Here is a 16,609-nt window from a genome sequence, read left to right as displayed (position 1 = left end):
ACCCGTGCAACGCACGGGGCAAAAATCTAGTTTATATTTAAGATAAACAGTTGTAGGTTAGATGAAGGACAAAAATTTATGTTTTTGACCGGTATTTGGACACATGTTTTGTCCTGTCCACTCCATCATTTATTTTACACTATCATATTTATAGTTTTATTTTTTACACACTAAATTTTAAAAAATTAAAATAAACTTCTAAAATGAAATAACAATTATACGATTTAGAATGTTCAAAAATTGGGCTTTAATATGAATCTATTCGGATATCCAAGCCCATAATCCTCTCACTAACCCAAACACCAAAACCCTAGTTTATATTTCCTCCTTCATACATTTCCCATTTCTTCTACTGCAAAACCCTAATCACATTCCCAACGCAAATCATCTTCTCTCCCACCACAAAACAATGCCTCCAAAGCTCGATCCATCCCAGGTCGTCGAAGTCTACGTCCGTGTAACCGGAGGAGAAGTCGGCGCCGCCAGTTCCCTCGCCCCCAAGATCGGTCCTCTCGGTCTCTCCCCAAAGAAGATTGGAGAAGATATTGCCAAGGAAACCGCCAAGGACTGGAAGGGCCTCCGCGTGACAGTGAAACTAACCGTCCAGAATCGTCAAGCGAAGGTTGCGGTGGTTCCATCTGCAGCGGCGCTGGTCATCAAGGCGTTGAAAGAGCCGGAGAGAGACAGGAAGAAAACTAAAAATATAAAGCATAATGGTAATATTTCTCTTGATGATGTGATTGAGATCGCGAAGATTATGAAGCCGAGATCTATGGCCAAGGAGCTTGCGGGGACGGTGAAGGAGATTCTGGGTACTTGTGTTTCAGTGGGGTGTACTGTGGATGGTAAGGATCCGAAGGATTTGCAACAGGAGATTAATGATGGAGATGTTGAGATTCCTCTTGAATGAGATTTGATCTTATTTTAATTCGGTAGTTTATGTTTTGGTTTATTTTGTTGAATGAAGTTTTATTTGAAATTTATAAAATGGAATTGAATTGTTCTGCAATTTTGATATTGGAATTGAATTGGTCTGCAATTTTGTTATTATTTAGTGATGTTTTTCTAATTTTTCAATTAGGTTTGTGATTTATTACTTAGTGAAATTTTCAAAATGTGTGTGCGATTATGAAAGCAAGGAAAGAAATTGGTCTGCAGCTGTAGATTGTGCGAAAATGTATGCGGGTAAAATTTTGTTACAGCTTTTGGTTTTAGGCACACAAGTGTGTTTTTAGCAGTTTTTGAATCTCTTGCTGGGCTGCAGTTGAGGTTTTCCTGGAGCTCTTTGTTTAAGTCTTGTATCTTGTTTGAATTTATTTTTATTTTGCTTCTTAAAAAAAGATATATGATGTGAGTTAGGTTATATTTAGATTGATGTACTACAGGAGCAGAATGAGATGAAATGAATCATATAATGTTTTATTTTATTCGATTTATTATTTACAAATTTAATTATATACCACTTTACTCAATTTCATTAAACTCAGTCTTAAACAAGTTTGTGCATGGTGGAGGAGTATATTACTAATGTGTTGGACTGGATTTGGTTGTAACCCCAGACCTGTCTCAGTGAGTCGGGCTTGTGTTAATCTGGATTATGACATGCTATATGATGAAGGGCATTACTCTCTGCATTTTTAGTTTTGCTCAACCAGTCTAATGAAAAATTAATAAAGCTTCTAAAATTTGAAATTTAATTTCAAGACGCACTAAAAATGCAACCACAGTCAAATAATTAAATTGTAAACATTAGGAGGTTAATGTATTTTCTCTCTTCATGGAGGTTAATATCCGTTTTTTAAATAAAGGATAAGTTTCAAACGTTTTTTTATGTATATAATGCGCTATACCTTCTCGCTTCTTCATTTTAGAAAGTGTACTCGGATATCAAAATAGAGACAGTGAGTCCATTTCAACATTTTTCTAAGCTTTTTTGTTATTCCTATTGTATTGCATTTAAGCCTAAAACATCATTTAACCTCTACTTCGCTCCATTCAATTGAGGTTTCTCATTTTTCAAGTTTTCTAGCAATTTGAGAAGTTTTGCATTTTTTTTTTCTTCCTTTTTTTAGGTTTATATTGAATGCACTGGCTAAATAGGTTGCTTATGGTTCATTAGGTTGGAGTTAAAAGTATAATGAATTGATTTTTGATGCTTGCATATAAATTTTTTCAAGTGTAGGGGGTTTGTCTGTTCATGTTCTATGTTTTTATGGTTTTGCATGGTATGTAAGTTAACTTCTAGATTTTCTTATTCTGCATTGTTTGTTTTTTCTATTTTGTCCCATAAATTTGAATTATTTTATTATGATATGATTTTACATAATCTAGAAATATGATATGTAGGTTATTATATGATATGTAGGTTAATTAAAAGTAAAATGTTTGACAATTTAGAAATATTGAAACATGGTAGAATGACTTAACATGCTTCTGTTTGGAGGAAAGAAGCTAGACCCACTCGTCCAGACATTGGTGCCACTTTATTTGATGTAGGAGTATCATCTTCTAGAGTTCACATGTGTAACACTCCAGATTACTTTCAGGATTATTAACTGACCCCACAAACCAACACAGTCTTTTCAGCATGCTTTGTCCTCACTCACACGCTTTCCAAAAAACTTCATAGAAGGTCACTCATCCAAATACTACTCCAAGTCAAGCACACTTAGCTATGAACTTTTTATTTGTTAGGCTATCAAAAAGAATATGCATCTTGTTGGTATAGGTAGTACCAATCAATCCTTATAAGCCTTCCTTCAGCCATGTAGCCCCATCCATACATGTACGACCTCAAAATCTCTCTCATTCTGATGTAAATTCGATTTTTGCCTAAAAACTTGCAAGGGCCACTCATTGTCATGGCTTGTGCGCAGGAGACCACTCCTCGCCCTCATTGGCCTCGGGTGTTACATGCATATGCTATGTAACACCATAAATCCCAAGCATAATTTATAAAACATTGCAAAAAATATGAAGATAAAAGCAATGGTGTCACATTGAGAAATACCTTTCAATTGATATTTCAAATGCGTAATTTAAGTAAAAGCATAACATCATAAAACACAGCAAAGTGATATGTTCTAAAACTTTAATGACATAGCGAAATCCCCAACCGGATGCTACGATATCAAAGCGGCACCAGATACAAAACTAGACAACGAATAAAAGATACGACAAAACATAAGCAAAAGCAAAATATTGAAGAGGCCAACTACGCCATCCTCGGTAACCAAAGCTAATACTCCTCAATCTCAACCTGAGTATTTGCAGAATATACGTATAGAGCAACATAGAAACAAGAAGAAAGGGATGAGAATACATTCCACAAATCAAACAGTATTAAAATAGCAAGGATAATATAACTATCATATACAATGAAATCACATAATCAGATAACATATATAATTATGCATGCAATTTTCAGTTCTTCTACTCCCATGCATGTGGTACCAATCTCTTGGATATCAAAGGTATGTTACTGATTTATCTGACCCGTCACTTGACCGAAGTCCTGCTCATCATTGGACTGAATTCCTACTCATCACTAGACTAGAGTCCTACCTATCTCTAATATACATGATGCATAAATGCGCAGATTTTGGAAAACTGAACAGTGCAAATTGATTTACATCCTGTGTAAATCGATTGCTCACTGACAGAATGCTGTTTGTTTTGCCTTTTTTAATTTGTTTTTGGTGATTCTTCTTCTCTTACTTCCTTCTTTTGATGTTTGCTACGAATTGCAAGTTTAGAGGTCTAAATCCTCTTCAAAATCAATGGACTTAGTGTGTTGATGAAGTTGGATAATATTCTTTAATTCAAATCTTTCATAAAGTGAATTACTTAATTCATTTTTTGTGCTTTGAGTTAATGATATGTTTAGTGCTTTAATCCATAATATTAAGTGATTGAACTTAAAGATGGAAGGAACCTTGAATATGATTCTATCTTTTTCTTCATCTCTTTTATTTTGGTCGATGAAAATATTCGATATCATTGGAATTCTTTCGAGTTCTTGATGAAGATTAGACCGTTACCTCTTTTCTTTTCGTGCGGCATCGCTTTCGGAAAATGATCTACGTATCGTTTCTCTCGCATGCATTAGCACTCAAATCGTTATTGACCGGCCTCGTTGTAGGGTGACTTGTATATAAGTTTCTTGGCGATTGCTTAACATAGTGCTACATTTCTTGTCCCGAATCGGAAAAAGATAAAAAATGACAGAGATTTTATGACAATTGGTTCAAGACTTTTAAAAACCTATCGTGTAGTTGCTTTGATTCTATCAATCTTCTGATGAGTTTTCATTAAATTTGAACCCGAGTTCATCATTCACTCACCATTGATCATAAATTACTAACAATTTACAATTAACCATTAACTTTACTTTATGCTCTTTATTATATTGCCCTTTATTTTTACGCTTTATGTTTTTACTTTATCATTTATCATTCAAAATCATTTTTCGGTTTATGCCAATTTTTCCTTTGTCCACTTGGACGTATATTTATGCCTATGCTATTTTTCTTTTGTCCACTTGGACCATACTTTACTTTTATGCTTAAAATACGAATGATCAACTCGAATCTTAAAAGACTTCATGTGGACTTGGACTTTGGTTACCATACCCTAAGCTCGGAGGATGGATATATGGAATTAGAATTAGGACCTTGACCCTAGCACTTTGGAGTCTCGTCTGAGTTCTTGATACTTTGATTATGCTTGTTTGTCTGGAAGTCCTTGGAGTTTACTCAAAGGCATTGGTTTATTTCTTTTTGTGTATGCAAGTGTTTCTTTAAAAGTCCTTGATGGTTAATTCCAAGGCATTGTGATAAAGAAGTCATTTGTACACGGCCGTTACTTGCCCGATTTTTGTCAAGAGCTTATGATGTATTCCAAAGGATTTGTGCAAGTTATGTTAAAGACATCAAGTTCATCTGGATCCCCAGTTGTTATTATATTTTCTTGCTTATGGTAGTCCAAAGGATGGGAAATCTACATTGACTCTTAATGTCAAGTGTTGGCTTCTCGTTTGGTTAGATCGTTCTTTCCTTAGCTTTTATTTTATGCTCTAGGATAGTCCCTTCATCTCCCCCTTCTTATATTTTCAAAATATTCTCCCTTTTTCCAAAACCTTCTTATGTTTGCAATCTCTTTAAAAAATCTTTCTTTAAAAATATCTTTTGCCCTTGTTGGCTTTTCTTTCAAAGTTTAGACACGATTAATTGATGTGGTGAGTTGGGATACCCCACGATCTTGACATTGATTGATATGATGGAACCTTTTCCACTTGAGAGAGCTAGTGGCATACTTGTTGATTTTATCCAAGTTGGATCCCTTCTTTTATTTGTGATGCAAATGATCTTTCTGTTCTCATGTTTAAGATTAATGGCTGAGTATTCTCTCCTATGATGATAAAGTGTTTATTCCTTTTTTAAAAATCTTCCCTTTTAAGTGGAACTACATTAGCTCTGACTTCTCCATTGCACCGAGGAGGTTTGTAGGCACAAGATGTAATGTCTTGCCGAGCTTATTTTAAAATCAAACAAAACCCTTTTCTTTTGCACACAACTTTCTTTACACAGATTTTCAAAAAGGTTCCTGTGGAGTTCCAAAAATATGAGGTGTGCTAACACCTTCCCCTTGTATAATCAACACCCGTACCTATGATCTCTTTTTGTTGTTTTTGTTTCAAAAGTTTCTTTTTTGAGTTTATTTTGCTCTTTTCCCATTTCTTTTGGAAATAATAAAGTGCGGTCGCGAATTTCACTGAAATAATGATTCAAGTCAATCCAATGGCTTTGATCTCAAATTTTCCCCGCTACAATTATTAATTCAACATAATACTTACTTAAACAATTAATTAAACAATGAAAAAAGTACAATACAACCTCATCTTACATAAGTCTAGGTGACATACAATGTCACCAAAGTACAATACAACCTCATCTTAAAAAGGATGGTACAAAAGTAACATAGTCCAAAGATAATAAAAAAAGTAACTACAAAGTCATATAATTAAACATAAAACAACACATAAATAATTAAAACATCGAACCAAAACCTCAATCCTCCTCCTCCTAGGCATCATAATCACCCTCATCCACATAATCACCATCCTGCTCCATAGGTGCTGCCTCCCCCCGAAAGAATGGTCTGTCCCCAAGCCAGTTACAATAAGCATTGTACTCCTAGCGAGTCAGAAAAATAGGAACCTCCTCAGGAGCACACTGGTGGCGGTACAACATTTACAAAGAGTCATGGATAAAAGATTGGTACCTCCGATTAGTATCGAACATATCCCAAGAATACCTACATGCCACCTACTTATTGACTCATCATGGAGCTTGAATCTTACAGATTCAATTCCTGCAATTTTGCAGGTTTTATTGATTCCCAGCAGCACTGATCCACCATCTTGATGAAAAATTCCTCAAACACTTCTCTGTTTAGAGTCATGTGTCAAGTGCAACCTGAATCCATGATCCATTCCTCGGAAAAATTGCTGCTTGAAACAACAAGAACATCAGATGATTCTGTAAGTGCAAGTACACACTCAACAATGGTTTTTGATTCATGGCAAACATCTAAGTGGAACAAACTTAAAGCAATAAGTGAATGGCATAAGAAGAAACAAGTTTTGGCAAGTTCGAACACATCAGGTCGACTCAACATAAGCCTAGGTCGACCTACCACTGCACAAACTCTATGGAGGATTCTAGTCAATTTAGGTCGACCTACCTTCAACCCAGGTCGACGTAAACTAAAGAATCAAATTGTCTTTCAAGTCTGCCTCATTTAGGTCAACTCAACAACCCACCTAGGTCGACCTGATGAAATGAAAATCAATTAGGTCGACCCAGAACCTCCTTAGGTCGACGTATCTGAAGAACAATTAACTGACTTTTGAATCTGCTCCATTTAGGTCGACCTAGACATCAAGTAGGTCAACCTATCGCGCCAAAAATGTTTGAAAATTTGCTCTGTCTTCAGCCTATCTTGCTAGCACCTATATATATTATTTCATGCTAATTATTGAAGGTCAACACCAGCAACTGAAAGATACACAAAGTCTTCTCATCTTCTCTCTTCTTTTTAACTCCAACACAATTACACATAACAATTCTTGTGGTGAGGGTTTGTGATCAAGATTGATAACGTCCATGGAAAGGGATTGAAGGTTCCTAGTGGGTGAAGATTTGTGGGGTTATTGGTGAATAAAATCTGTGGATTTTGTCCTCCAAGATTGGTGAATTTTGGGGGGGTTTTGTCAAGAGGCTTCATCAACGATTCAGCTGAGTGTAGAAGTTGAAGAACAATGGTTCGATCAATTCACAACACTGCAAAAAGGGAATCAACGACAAGCTCTTGGAAGACACTTGATCTTTATTAAGATCAAGGGGAAGAAGATACAAAGAATCAACATAATCGGTTTTATCGTTATTGCTTTGTTATCTTCTTGTATAAACCTTTGGAATTGGGGGCAGATGTAGTCGTAGCGAGGACGATCGACGAACTTCCTGAACAAATATCGTGTTCTCCATCGCATTTATCTTTTCGTTTACGTTGTGCTTATTTCTGGTTATAATTGCAAATTGATTAACAAATCAAAGTGTTAAACTTGTGTGATAAAATCTGCAAACACATCACAAGTCACCACACATTGATCTATAACTCAATTTGGTTACTATACACCACGTGTTTGATATATTGCTTACTTTGGAAATTATTCATACTGCATAGTATAGATCATTTCCTATTGCTTACTTTCATCAATCAAATTCATTGGAAACAAGCTTATTCAAGTTAAATCAAATTTATTCTTGGAGTGCCGTCAAGAATAAACCAAAACTATGAGAAAGATTGAGTTTCTTGAACAAACACAAGAAACATTATTAGGTTTCACGAAAGAGAAAAGAAAAAAAAATATTAGAATTGGTTGTAACTGTCTTTCTATTCACTTCCTCTTTTAGGGTTTACAAATTACAAGTGAATTGAGAGAGAAGTAGTCTATTTATAAACTACTAAGATAACTTAGGCTACAAGCTAATTTAAACAATTGTGCTAAACAAATATGTCAAATTCGACATGCTAAGAACCTAACATTATCGACTACTGCATGTTAGAACACATTTCCACTACAGTATTCAGGACTTCGACATCAACATCTGAACATGCTTCGACAACATGCTAAATCTCTGTCAAATCAAGAAGCTATCTCCGTCAATATACTAGAATTCGATCCAAAGTCTCATAAGAATATGCATCTTTTGAGAGAGGAAAGTGTAATTTACTCTTTTTTATAAAATAAAACTGGGGTTATTACCATTTTTGTCCCCTGCCATATAGGCGACTTTTGGTTTACCCCCCTGTAATTTTTTTTTTTGTAAAACTAACCTTGTCAAATGAAGATTCTGTCGTTTTAGACCTCGCCAGCAAATGGCACATGCCAGTTGCATATGTGGCATGCTGATTGTGTAATTCTTTTATTTTTTTAATTTTTTAAAATTCAAATATGCTGACGTGTAATTATATTTTTTATTTTTTATTTATTTTAATTCCACGTAATATTTATTTTATTTTTTATTTAATTTTTTTTTTGTATTTTGTATTTTTATTTATTTAAATTTTTTTTTAATTATTTTATTAATTTATTGTTAAAATTCAAAATTTTAAAAAAGTCTAAAAATCTTTGTCACAAGTAAGACTTAAACTCATACCCTTTAACTCCTTACCACCAATGCACTTACCACTAGGCCATATGAATTTACTTGTAATGTTTGCACACAATATGCACATATTATTATCACTTAATTATAAATTTTACTTTAATTATACAATAAACTGAAATTAATTATATATAAAATAATTAAACAGAAATAATATATATAAAATAAACTGAAACTAATTGAAATAATTTAAATATATTAATTTAAATAATTAAATTATATATATATACATATATATATATATATATATATATATATATATATATATATATATAAATCGAAACTAATATAAACTTAAATTATAAATTATTCTCTTAAATATATAATTTTATTCTAATAAATAAACGGAAACTATTATTAAGCACTCTCCTCCACTCAAATGCTTGAGCCTTTATCACTACACTATAACAATTGGTTTGTTAATATTTCACATGATATTTATATGTAGTAAATATTGTCAAATACATAGTATTTCACATGTTCTCTTTAAAAATATTTAGAAATTAATGTTTTAAATACATTTGAAAAATTAATATTTTAATTATTTTAATATTAAAAACTATTAAATTTATTTTAATTAATTTCCGGTTTTAATGTTTTGTTTTAAGTGCTTTTTATAATATATAACATATAATAATAAACTGAAATGAATTTATAATATATAGTATAATTTGGATAAATAAACTGGAATTAATTTTTCATATTATTTCAAAATATATACTATAGTTTATTATTTCAGTTTATTTCTAAATTTATCTTAATTTATTCTTACATATCATTTTAAAAATAATTATTTTAAAAATAATTGTACATGAAAACACATTTTAATAGTATATATTATAATAAAAAAAGCACTTAAAATCGGAAATTAATTAAAATAAATTTAATAATTCTTAATATTAAAATAATTAAAATATTAATTATCCAAATATATTTAAACTAGAAGGCAAATTAATTCAATGTATTGACATGTTTACTACATATAAGTATCATGTGTAATATTAGCAAGGTAATTGTTATAGTGTAGTGGTCAAGGCTCTAGCGAATTTTCATTTGGCAAGGTTAGTTTTACAAAAAAAAATTTATTGGGGGTAAACCAAAAATAGATTGTAACATTAAATTTTAACAAAAAATGTTGTAAAATTAAATGAGTCACGTATCCGAAATAAACAATACACATGTTTGTCGGTGAAGAGAAAAAAATAGGAGCTCTGTTACAACTAAAAAATAGGAGTTGATGTAATAACCATTTTTTTAGGTGGTGTAGTGCCTTTTGGGTGGTGCTCCATCACTTATGCATTAAGATTCTAACCTAAAATGTGGTTTAATTATTTTCTCCTCAATTAGAAAACACTAAATTGTCATAGAAACTTCCTAACAATATGTAAAGAATCTTTTTTGATCTTATTCACACGTGTAACATTTCCCTCCAATCAATCTTCTTTTTTCTATATTCTTTCCTTTTAATTCGTGATTTCACCTCCTTATTCTTAGCTTCTCTAAATTTATCATACATATAAATACTAAGTCCTAATTGACACACAATCACAAATGTTCAATACCACCCAAATCCTCAAAAAAATTCTCTTAAAAGACTCTCTTCTTTCTAGATATAGGAGGAGGAGAGAAACTAACTAAATTTATTATTCTATTATAAAATGTTGGGTATTCAACAACTAATACTATCACCATCAATGGCAAAAGGAATAAGAAATCTAAACTCTTGGATGGAGGTTGCTCCTGCAGCCATAATTTTCCCAAGAAAACCCTCAAATTCTCCTACTTTGGAGACAATCAAAGAGGCTGCTGAAGAATATGATGATGTACAAAAAATCCATAAATAATTTATCTCGTGAAAAACAAATGTTGCAAGATATTGTGTTGGTGATTATGTGAAACATGTTTTGAATGTTGTATCATATGAAGAAGGTTCAATTCTAAAAGTAATTAAGAGTGCTTTAAAAGAGTAATGTACATTGAATTGAATATGTAAATATATGTCTAATTCTCTTTAAGGTAGATTTGAGATCATGATGGCAACGTGAGGGTACCGTCGGATATTAAATTTTCATTTAGGGAGAATTGTATTAATGATATAAAAGTAATAATTTAGTCTTCTTGTAGTTGTCCAAAGAACAAACAATCAACTGAACCAACAATAAGAATATGGAGCAAGACCTTCCAAATAGGGGAAAATAGGTCTCACTCGAAACCATCAATAGAAGAGCTTCTTCTACGGGCACTATAAGAACTCACCATCACAAGGTCAATGGCATTTATCCCTCCATTGCTTCAGACAAAGAATAGAGTTCTCATTACAAGCAGAGAAAGTATAAAAGTTTCAGGTGTACATGCCAAGAATTTATTCTTATCTTCAACATCCTTTCACAGTGATAGAAGAATCAGAAAAAATATTATAATTTCAAAACTTTCATAGAGACCAAATTACCGTATGTCAGATCATAGATAGACCACCGCTCGCCCTAGACTTATTCCCAATGATCTAAATATGAGAAATAGTAGTGAGAGAGGGTGAATTGTGAAAGTTTGAAAAATTTTGGTTTAAAACAAAATCATTTACAAAATCAAAGTATGAAAAACATTTTGTATAACAAGCAAGTAAATAAGAAGCGGAAAGTAAGAGGAAAGAAAATAACTAGAAATAAAAGAGATAAGAGAGAGGAACGAACATCAGAGAATTATACAAGTTCGGTCTAAGATGACATACTTTTGTCCCAAAGAAGTATTCTTGAAAGTATCCAATAAATTTGAGATCTTTTAGAAGTATTTTTCCACGAACCTCCTTATACAAGGAAATTAATTTTTTTTAGGATAACTTCTAACCAAACCACGAACAATGCTTAGAGCGGTTAGTCTCCAAACCAAAAGATATTTTTCACAGGCTGATCTCAAACTAAGACGGAGTTTATATTTGGCTATCCTCCGAACCAAACTAGGGTTTTATACCAAGTTGAGGTTTTCACCGGGTTAATCTCAAATATACTGAGCTTTCAAACTAGGTTGAACTAAAAAACCAAGAGAGATTTTAACCATGCTGGTCTCAAATTGACATGGCTTTTAACAGTGCAGAACTCAAGAATAGTTGTGGAGATTTTACTATTTAATCTTCACAAATCAAAAAGGAGATTTTCCTTCATGAGAAACTCACAAACCGAATGAAGTCTTCCTAAGTCAATCCCCTAATATAAATAAAAGCTTTTATTGATTTAACTCGCAAATAACCAATGACTTCCTCTGGAATAATGTTTTACACAAGATATAATTCACTCTTGGTAAATTACAAATAATCTCTCACTTGGAACAAAAAATCTCACTTAGACCCAAGAATACTCTCGAAGCACTATGGCTAAATATAAGTGAGAAAAATGAGAGATTTAAATAAATAATGAGAGAAATGAAAAAACAAGATCACTACTCGTTTTTTGGATGTGAAAAAGTGATAGAAAAGCTCTCAATGTATAGATCTAGGCATGGTATCAATTTTGAAACAATTCATAAGTTAAATCAATGCCATTAAGGGTGTGCAAAAAATGGTTTACAAGAACCACTTTTAAAAATATGACGCACCTATTTTAAAATCCCATATTATTTGGTTTAAAACTAGTCTAGATCCATTTTATTAAAACCACAAAAAAAAAACAGTATCGACTTTTTAAAACTAATACATAAACGGTTTATGGATGTGAAAAAGTGATAGAGAAGCTTTCTATGTACAGATCTAGGCATGGTATAAATTTTAAAACAATTCATGGATTAAATCAATTCTATTAAGGGTGTGCAATAAAATGGTTTACAAGAACCACTTTTAAAAATATGACGCACCTATTTTAAAACAATTGTTGGTTTTAATAAAAATAACACTTATCACAATTTTCTTAAGCCATTTTCATTTAATGTGATCGATATTCAACTCAACAACAAAAACCTGCACATTAAAAATCAAAAGACTCGCTATTCAACTTTTGTTACCATACTTCAACAGGCACGATATAATTTACTACAATATATTTTTCTTAAATTATCCCTCTGATTTTATTTGTTTAAATAAAATTGCAAAGTTTTAACCTTAATATTATATTTATTCTTTTTTCATTGTACTATTTGAATTTAAATCATGTTATGCAAGTTTGCCACATGTTTAAAATTGGCGGTGGAAATGATATGCTAGTAGAGGATTGTGAAGAAAAGATGAAGTGCTAAATAATATCATTACTCCTTTATTTGTTAAAATACTCAAGGGTACAAATGGAAAATGGTTTTTCTATAGCCTTTCTTCGCATATGAGAGAGAACTTAAAAAGTGTGGAGCCCACCAAATTTTAGTCTCTCTGCTCTCTTTCTCTACTGATCCAAACAGAAAAGATTCCTCATCTCTTGCCTCTTTCTCTCTCGCCTATCTCTTTCTCTCTTCCAACTCTTTCGTACCAAGCAAAGCTTTAGCGAGGGCGTTTGGCCGACGCTAAATGCAATTTTTCTTGTAGTGGTATTTGTTACATATTTGAATGGTTATCTATAAAAATAAATTTACTCATTCTACCCATAATAGGTGTAACGAATAAATTTACTTTTATAGATAAAAAATAAATTTGTTTAAATAAAATTGATTAATCCATCTCTAAAAAATAGGTTGTACATTTAGTAATATTTTTACTCAAAAAATTGATTTATACTTGAGAAAAACCCAAATATGAACTAGATATGATAATTTTCTGCCAATTATAAACAAATGGATTTCGCACATAAAATAGAAGATAAAGCAATTCCAAAATTCGAGTCCATCCTTTAAAAAAATAATTCAATATCCAATTTTATGACCTTCTAATCATGCCACCTGTAGGGGCTTGTTTCACTTGAAGTCAGATCAATTGCTTACTTACCAGGATTTAAATTTGAGATAAGTGCATTCATAGGTCTGAAATCTTCACCAACATTTTAATTCTTGAGGTTAAATATAGACCATGTATTTTTAAGTATATCTTTAAATTTCTATATTCTCCACATGTTAATTCTTGAGCCTAAAGATAGACCATGTATTTTTAAGTATATCTTTGGCATTGCCTGCATACTAGTATTCATCACTTTGTCACAACCTCTACTCAATGCATCTTCGCCTAATTATAGTGTTCGAGTTCCTCTTTAAACAATATGTATATTAAGGTATATATGTTTGACCTCAACTATTTTATTTTTGGGTAAAGTAGTTTAGTGGCTGGAATTCATCTTTTAAAGATAAATAAGTGAGATGACGCGAGTTCAAACCCTCACCCCTGCACCTGATATCCTTGCAAAACTACCAACTGAGGTGACTTAACAAGACCCTCACAATCATATTTAAATTCATGTGTATTCATATAAGGGTTGTCGCCACCCCCACAATCATATAATATTATAAGTCTAAAATCATCTTTGAGAGTGTTCAAAGTAAGTTATGATCTTATAATAGATTTATCATGATTAAATCATGACTAAATATTATCTTTAATTGTCATGATTAAATAATAACATAATATTATCTTTAATTGTTTTATAATGATTAAACCATAACAAATTGTTCTGGGCCGGCCAAACACTCAAATGACGGAGGCCTAATTCATCTCAATCCACTCCATTTGACCTAAAAATATAAAATAAATTCACACACAAAGAATAAGGTAGAATCTCCGATCTCCACTCTTTACTATACTCATCTTGAATCTTGAACTGACTTGACGTTAGAGTGTTAACCATGCAGATCCATCCTACGCCACAATGAAGGAAATCAACACCAATGTTCAAGATCATCATTTATTCAACTGCATCCATTACTGGTTCCTGAACAGAACAATGGCAAAGTCTGTGGGAAAAGACTTCCAATTCCTACAATTTCCATAATTTTATATCTAATATTCGACTTACCAGTTCGTAACCTCTTTAGGTCACTTAATTAAGAACAAATTAACTTTTAATTTATACGATTTCCACGAGGTAACCTTCACTTTCAACTCCATCGTTCGTAACCTCCTTAGATCTCATAATCAAGAGCATTCAGAAGTAAAAGAGGAGATCCATCGCGGTAGATCCAACAAATCAGCATTTCAACGATGATTTTAAGAAATTCCAGATCTTTGATTCCCTCGAGAACTTTAAGAAGTAACTGAAGGAAGAACTTCAAATCTAGGTTTAGGTCTACATCAAAGAATAAAGGCAGTTTCCGTGAAGAACATGATAAGGTTCATGATCCACCTTCTAATGTAACATTTGTACTTTCTACCGCTACCGAGGTACCTACCGTAATGACGTCAAAGATATGATGAGTTCATAGTTAATGCTGCTCGGATAGCACGAGTTCATAGTTAACATCATGCGTCGATCAGATACCGGGGCACCTCCTACATATGTAAAAAAATTTCCACTTAATGTATCGGGGTCTCCTTAGGCTGGACCAAAGAATAGAAGCTCGCCAAGTTGCCAAGGAAAAGCACCCCAGACTCTGGTTACAAGAAAATTGATCTGCAAAAGTCCCAAATCCTCGACTTAGATCACCGTCCTAAAAGAAAAAATAGACTGAGAGAGATATCCAAGCTTCTCCTACATAGGACGGGGAAACGATTCCCTCAAAGATCATAATCCATATCTGATATCTTCTTGGGTCCCGAGGAAGCCGACCACAAGGTCGGATCTCCTATAAGAAGATCGCCGACCACTTGTAAACTACTTGAGGTAGATACCCACTCTAGAGTATGAAAGAAATCAGGAGGTTCTCACCCTGGTGATCAAAAAGTGTCTCGCTAGAGCATTCGACAAGGGAAACTCCGGGGTGGAAAGTTTTCAACAATCATCCTTAAGCTACATCCCTAGTGTATTCGACCGCCCAACAACACATCTACGAGCAAATATAAATCACAGTGCTTTGATACCTCATCCAACAATATGGGACACCTTAAAAGAAGGGAAGTTCACACCCTGGTGCCCGAGGAAGGATGGCGACCAAAAACTCAGAATGACATGCATCCATAATTGAGTTACCATTGAAGGTCTATATATCTAGTTAATTTAGTGTTCCTTTGTAATGAATTTAATTCATTATTAATATAAACATTTGTACATATTTTCTTTATTTCTCTATTCTATGCTTCCTTGTCTCTCTTTCTTTTTAGAATGCTCAGGACTAGAGTAACAAATATGAAATGCATGCTTGCATATCTGATATAGACTAAATGCATTTTTGAGATTCTAATGTGACATAAACGCATTCCTTTCATAATTATGTATCCCATAAACATTAAACACATTTTTATGGTTCTGATACAACTTACAAGCATTCCTTGCATGATTGTATACCCAATACAAACTAAACGCGTTTCTACAATTATGATATGAATTAAACACATCCCTCTTTTGACTTCTCAGTTGAGACGAACTACACACATTTTTATGTAATTTCTGTACCTCATTTTTAGATCTAGAAAATCCAAAGGCGTAGGCAGTGGAGCCTAGAGACATCAACCTTGATTTGAGCTGAGCCCCGGAGGCAAGGACGAGGATCCTACCCTTGGTATGGGAATGGTCCTTTGTGACACGGATTACATTACAAAGATACTACCATATCACCCCTGATTTCACTGGTCTTAGGCTTCCCCTAGGTAACATAAGCAACTTGCCAATTACAATGCACAAAAAAAATACACAACTACATCGAATGTTAAATACAACAATAAGATATGACAACCAAGGATGATAGCTAACATCATTCTACATATTAAGTCACAAGTCAAAAAAGGAAAATTCAAGAAGCTTACTAGCTACTTTGCAGCGATAAAAAGCACTTTTGCCCATCCTAAAGTAGGAAATTAGGGTTCTCACCCAAAGTAGGAAGTA

General features: G+C 32.9%; 1 protein-coding gene across 1 annotated transcript; it reads left to right on the top strand.

Annotated features, from left to right (window-relative positions):
• Window positions 1-325: 325 nt before the first annotated feature.
• LOC131619977 (large ribosomal subunit protein uL11) lies at window positions 326-1,050 on the top strand. The gene has a single exon (XM_058891011.1). It carries the CDS (start codon window positions 410-412, stop codon window positions 908-910), a length of 501 nt encoding a protein of 166 aa, XP_058746994.1. The 5' UTR covers window positions 326-409; the 3' UTR covers window positions 911-1,050.
• Window positions 1,051-16,609: the final 15,559 nt, after the last annotated feature.

Source organism: Vicia villosa, linkage group LG1, assembly GCF_029867415.1.
Source record: "Vicia villosa cultivar HV-30 ecotype Madison, WI linkage group LG1, Vvil1.0, whole genome shotgun sequence".
In the NCBI taxonomy this organism is placed as follows: domain Eukaryota; kingdom Viridiplantae; phylum Streptophyta; class Magnoliopsida; order Fabales; family Fabaceae; genus Vicia; species Vicia villosa.
The sequence above is the reverse complement of the archived record's forward strand: the minus strand, read 5'-3'. Positions and strand labels throughout refer to the sequence as shown.

Bases quoted from the DNA above. Each gene is read 5' to 3' on its own strand.
- LOC131619977 (XM_058891011.1), top strand. From the start codon at position 410: ATGCCTCCAAAGCTCGATCCATCCCAGGTCGTCGAAGTCTACGTCCGT.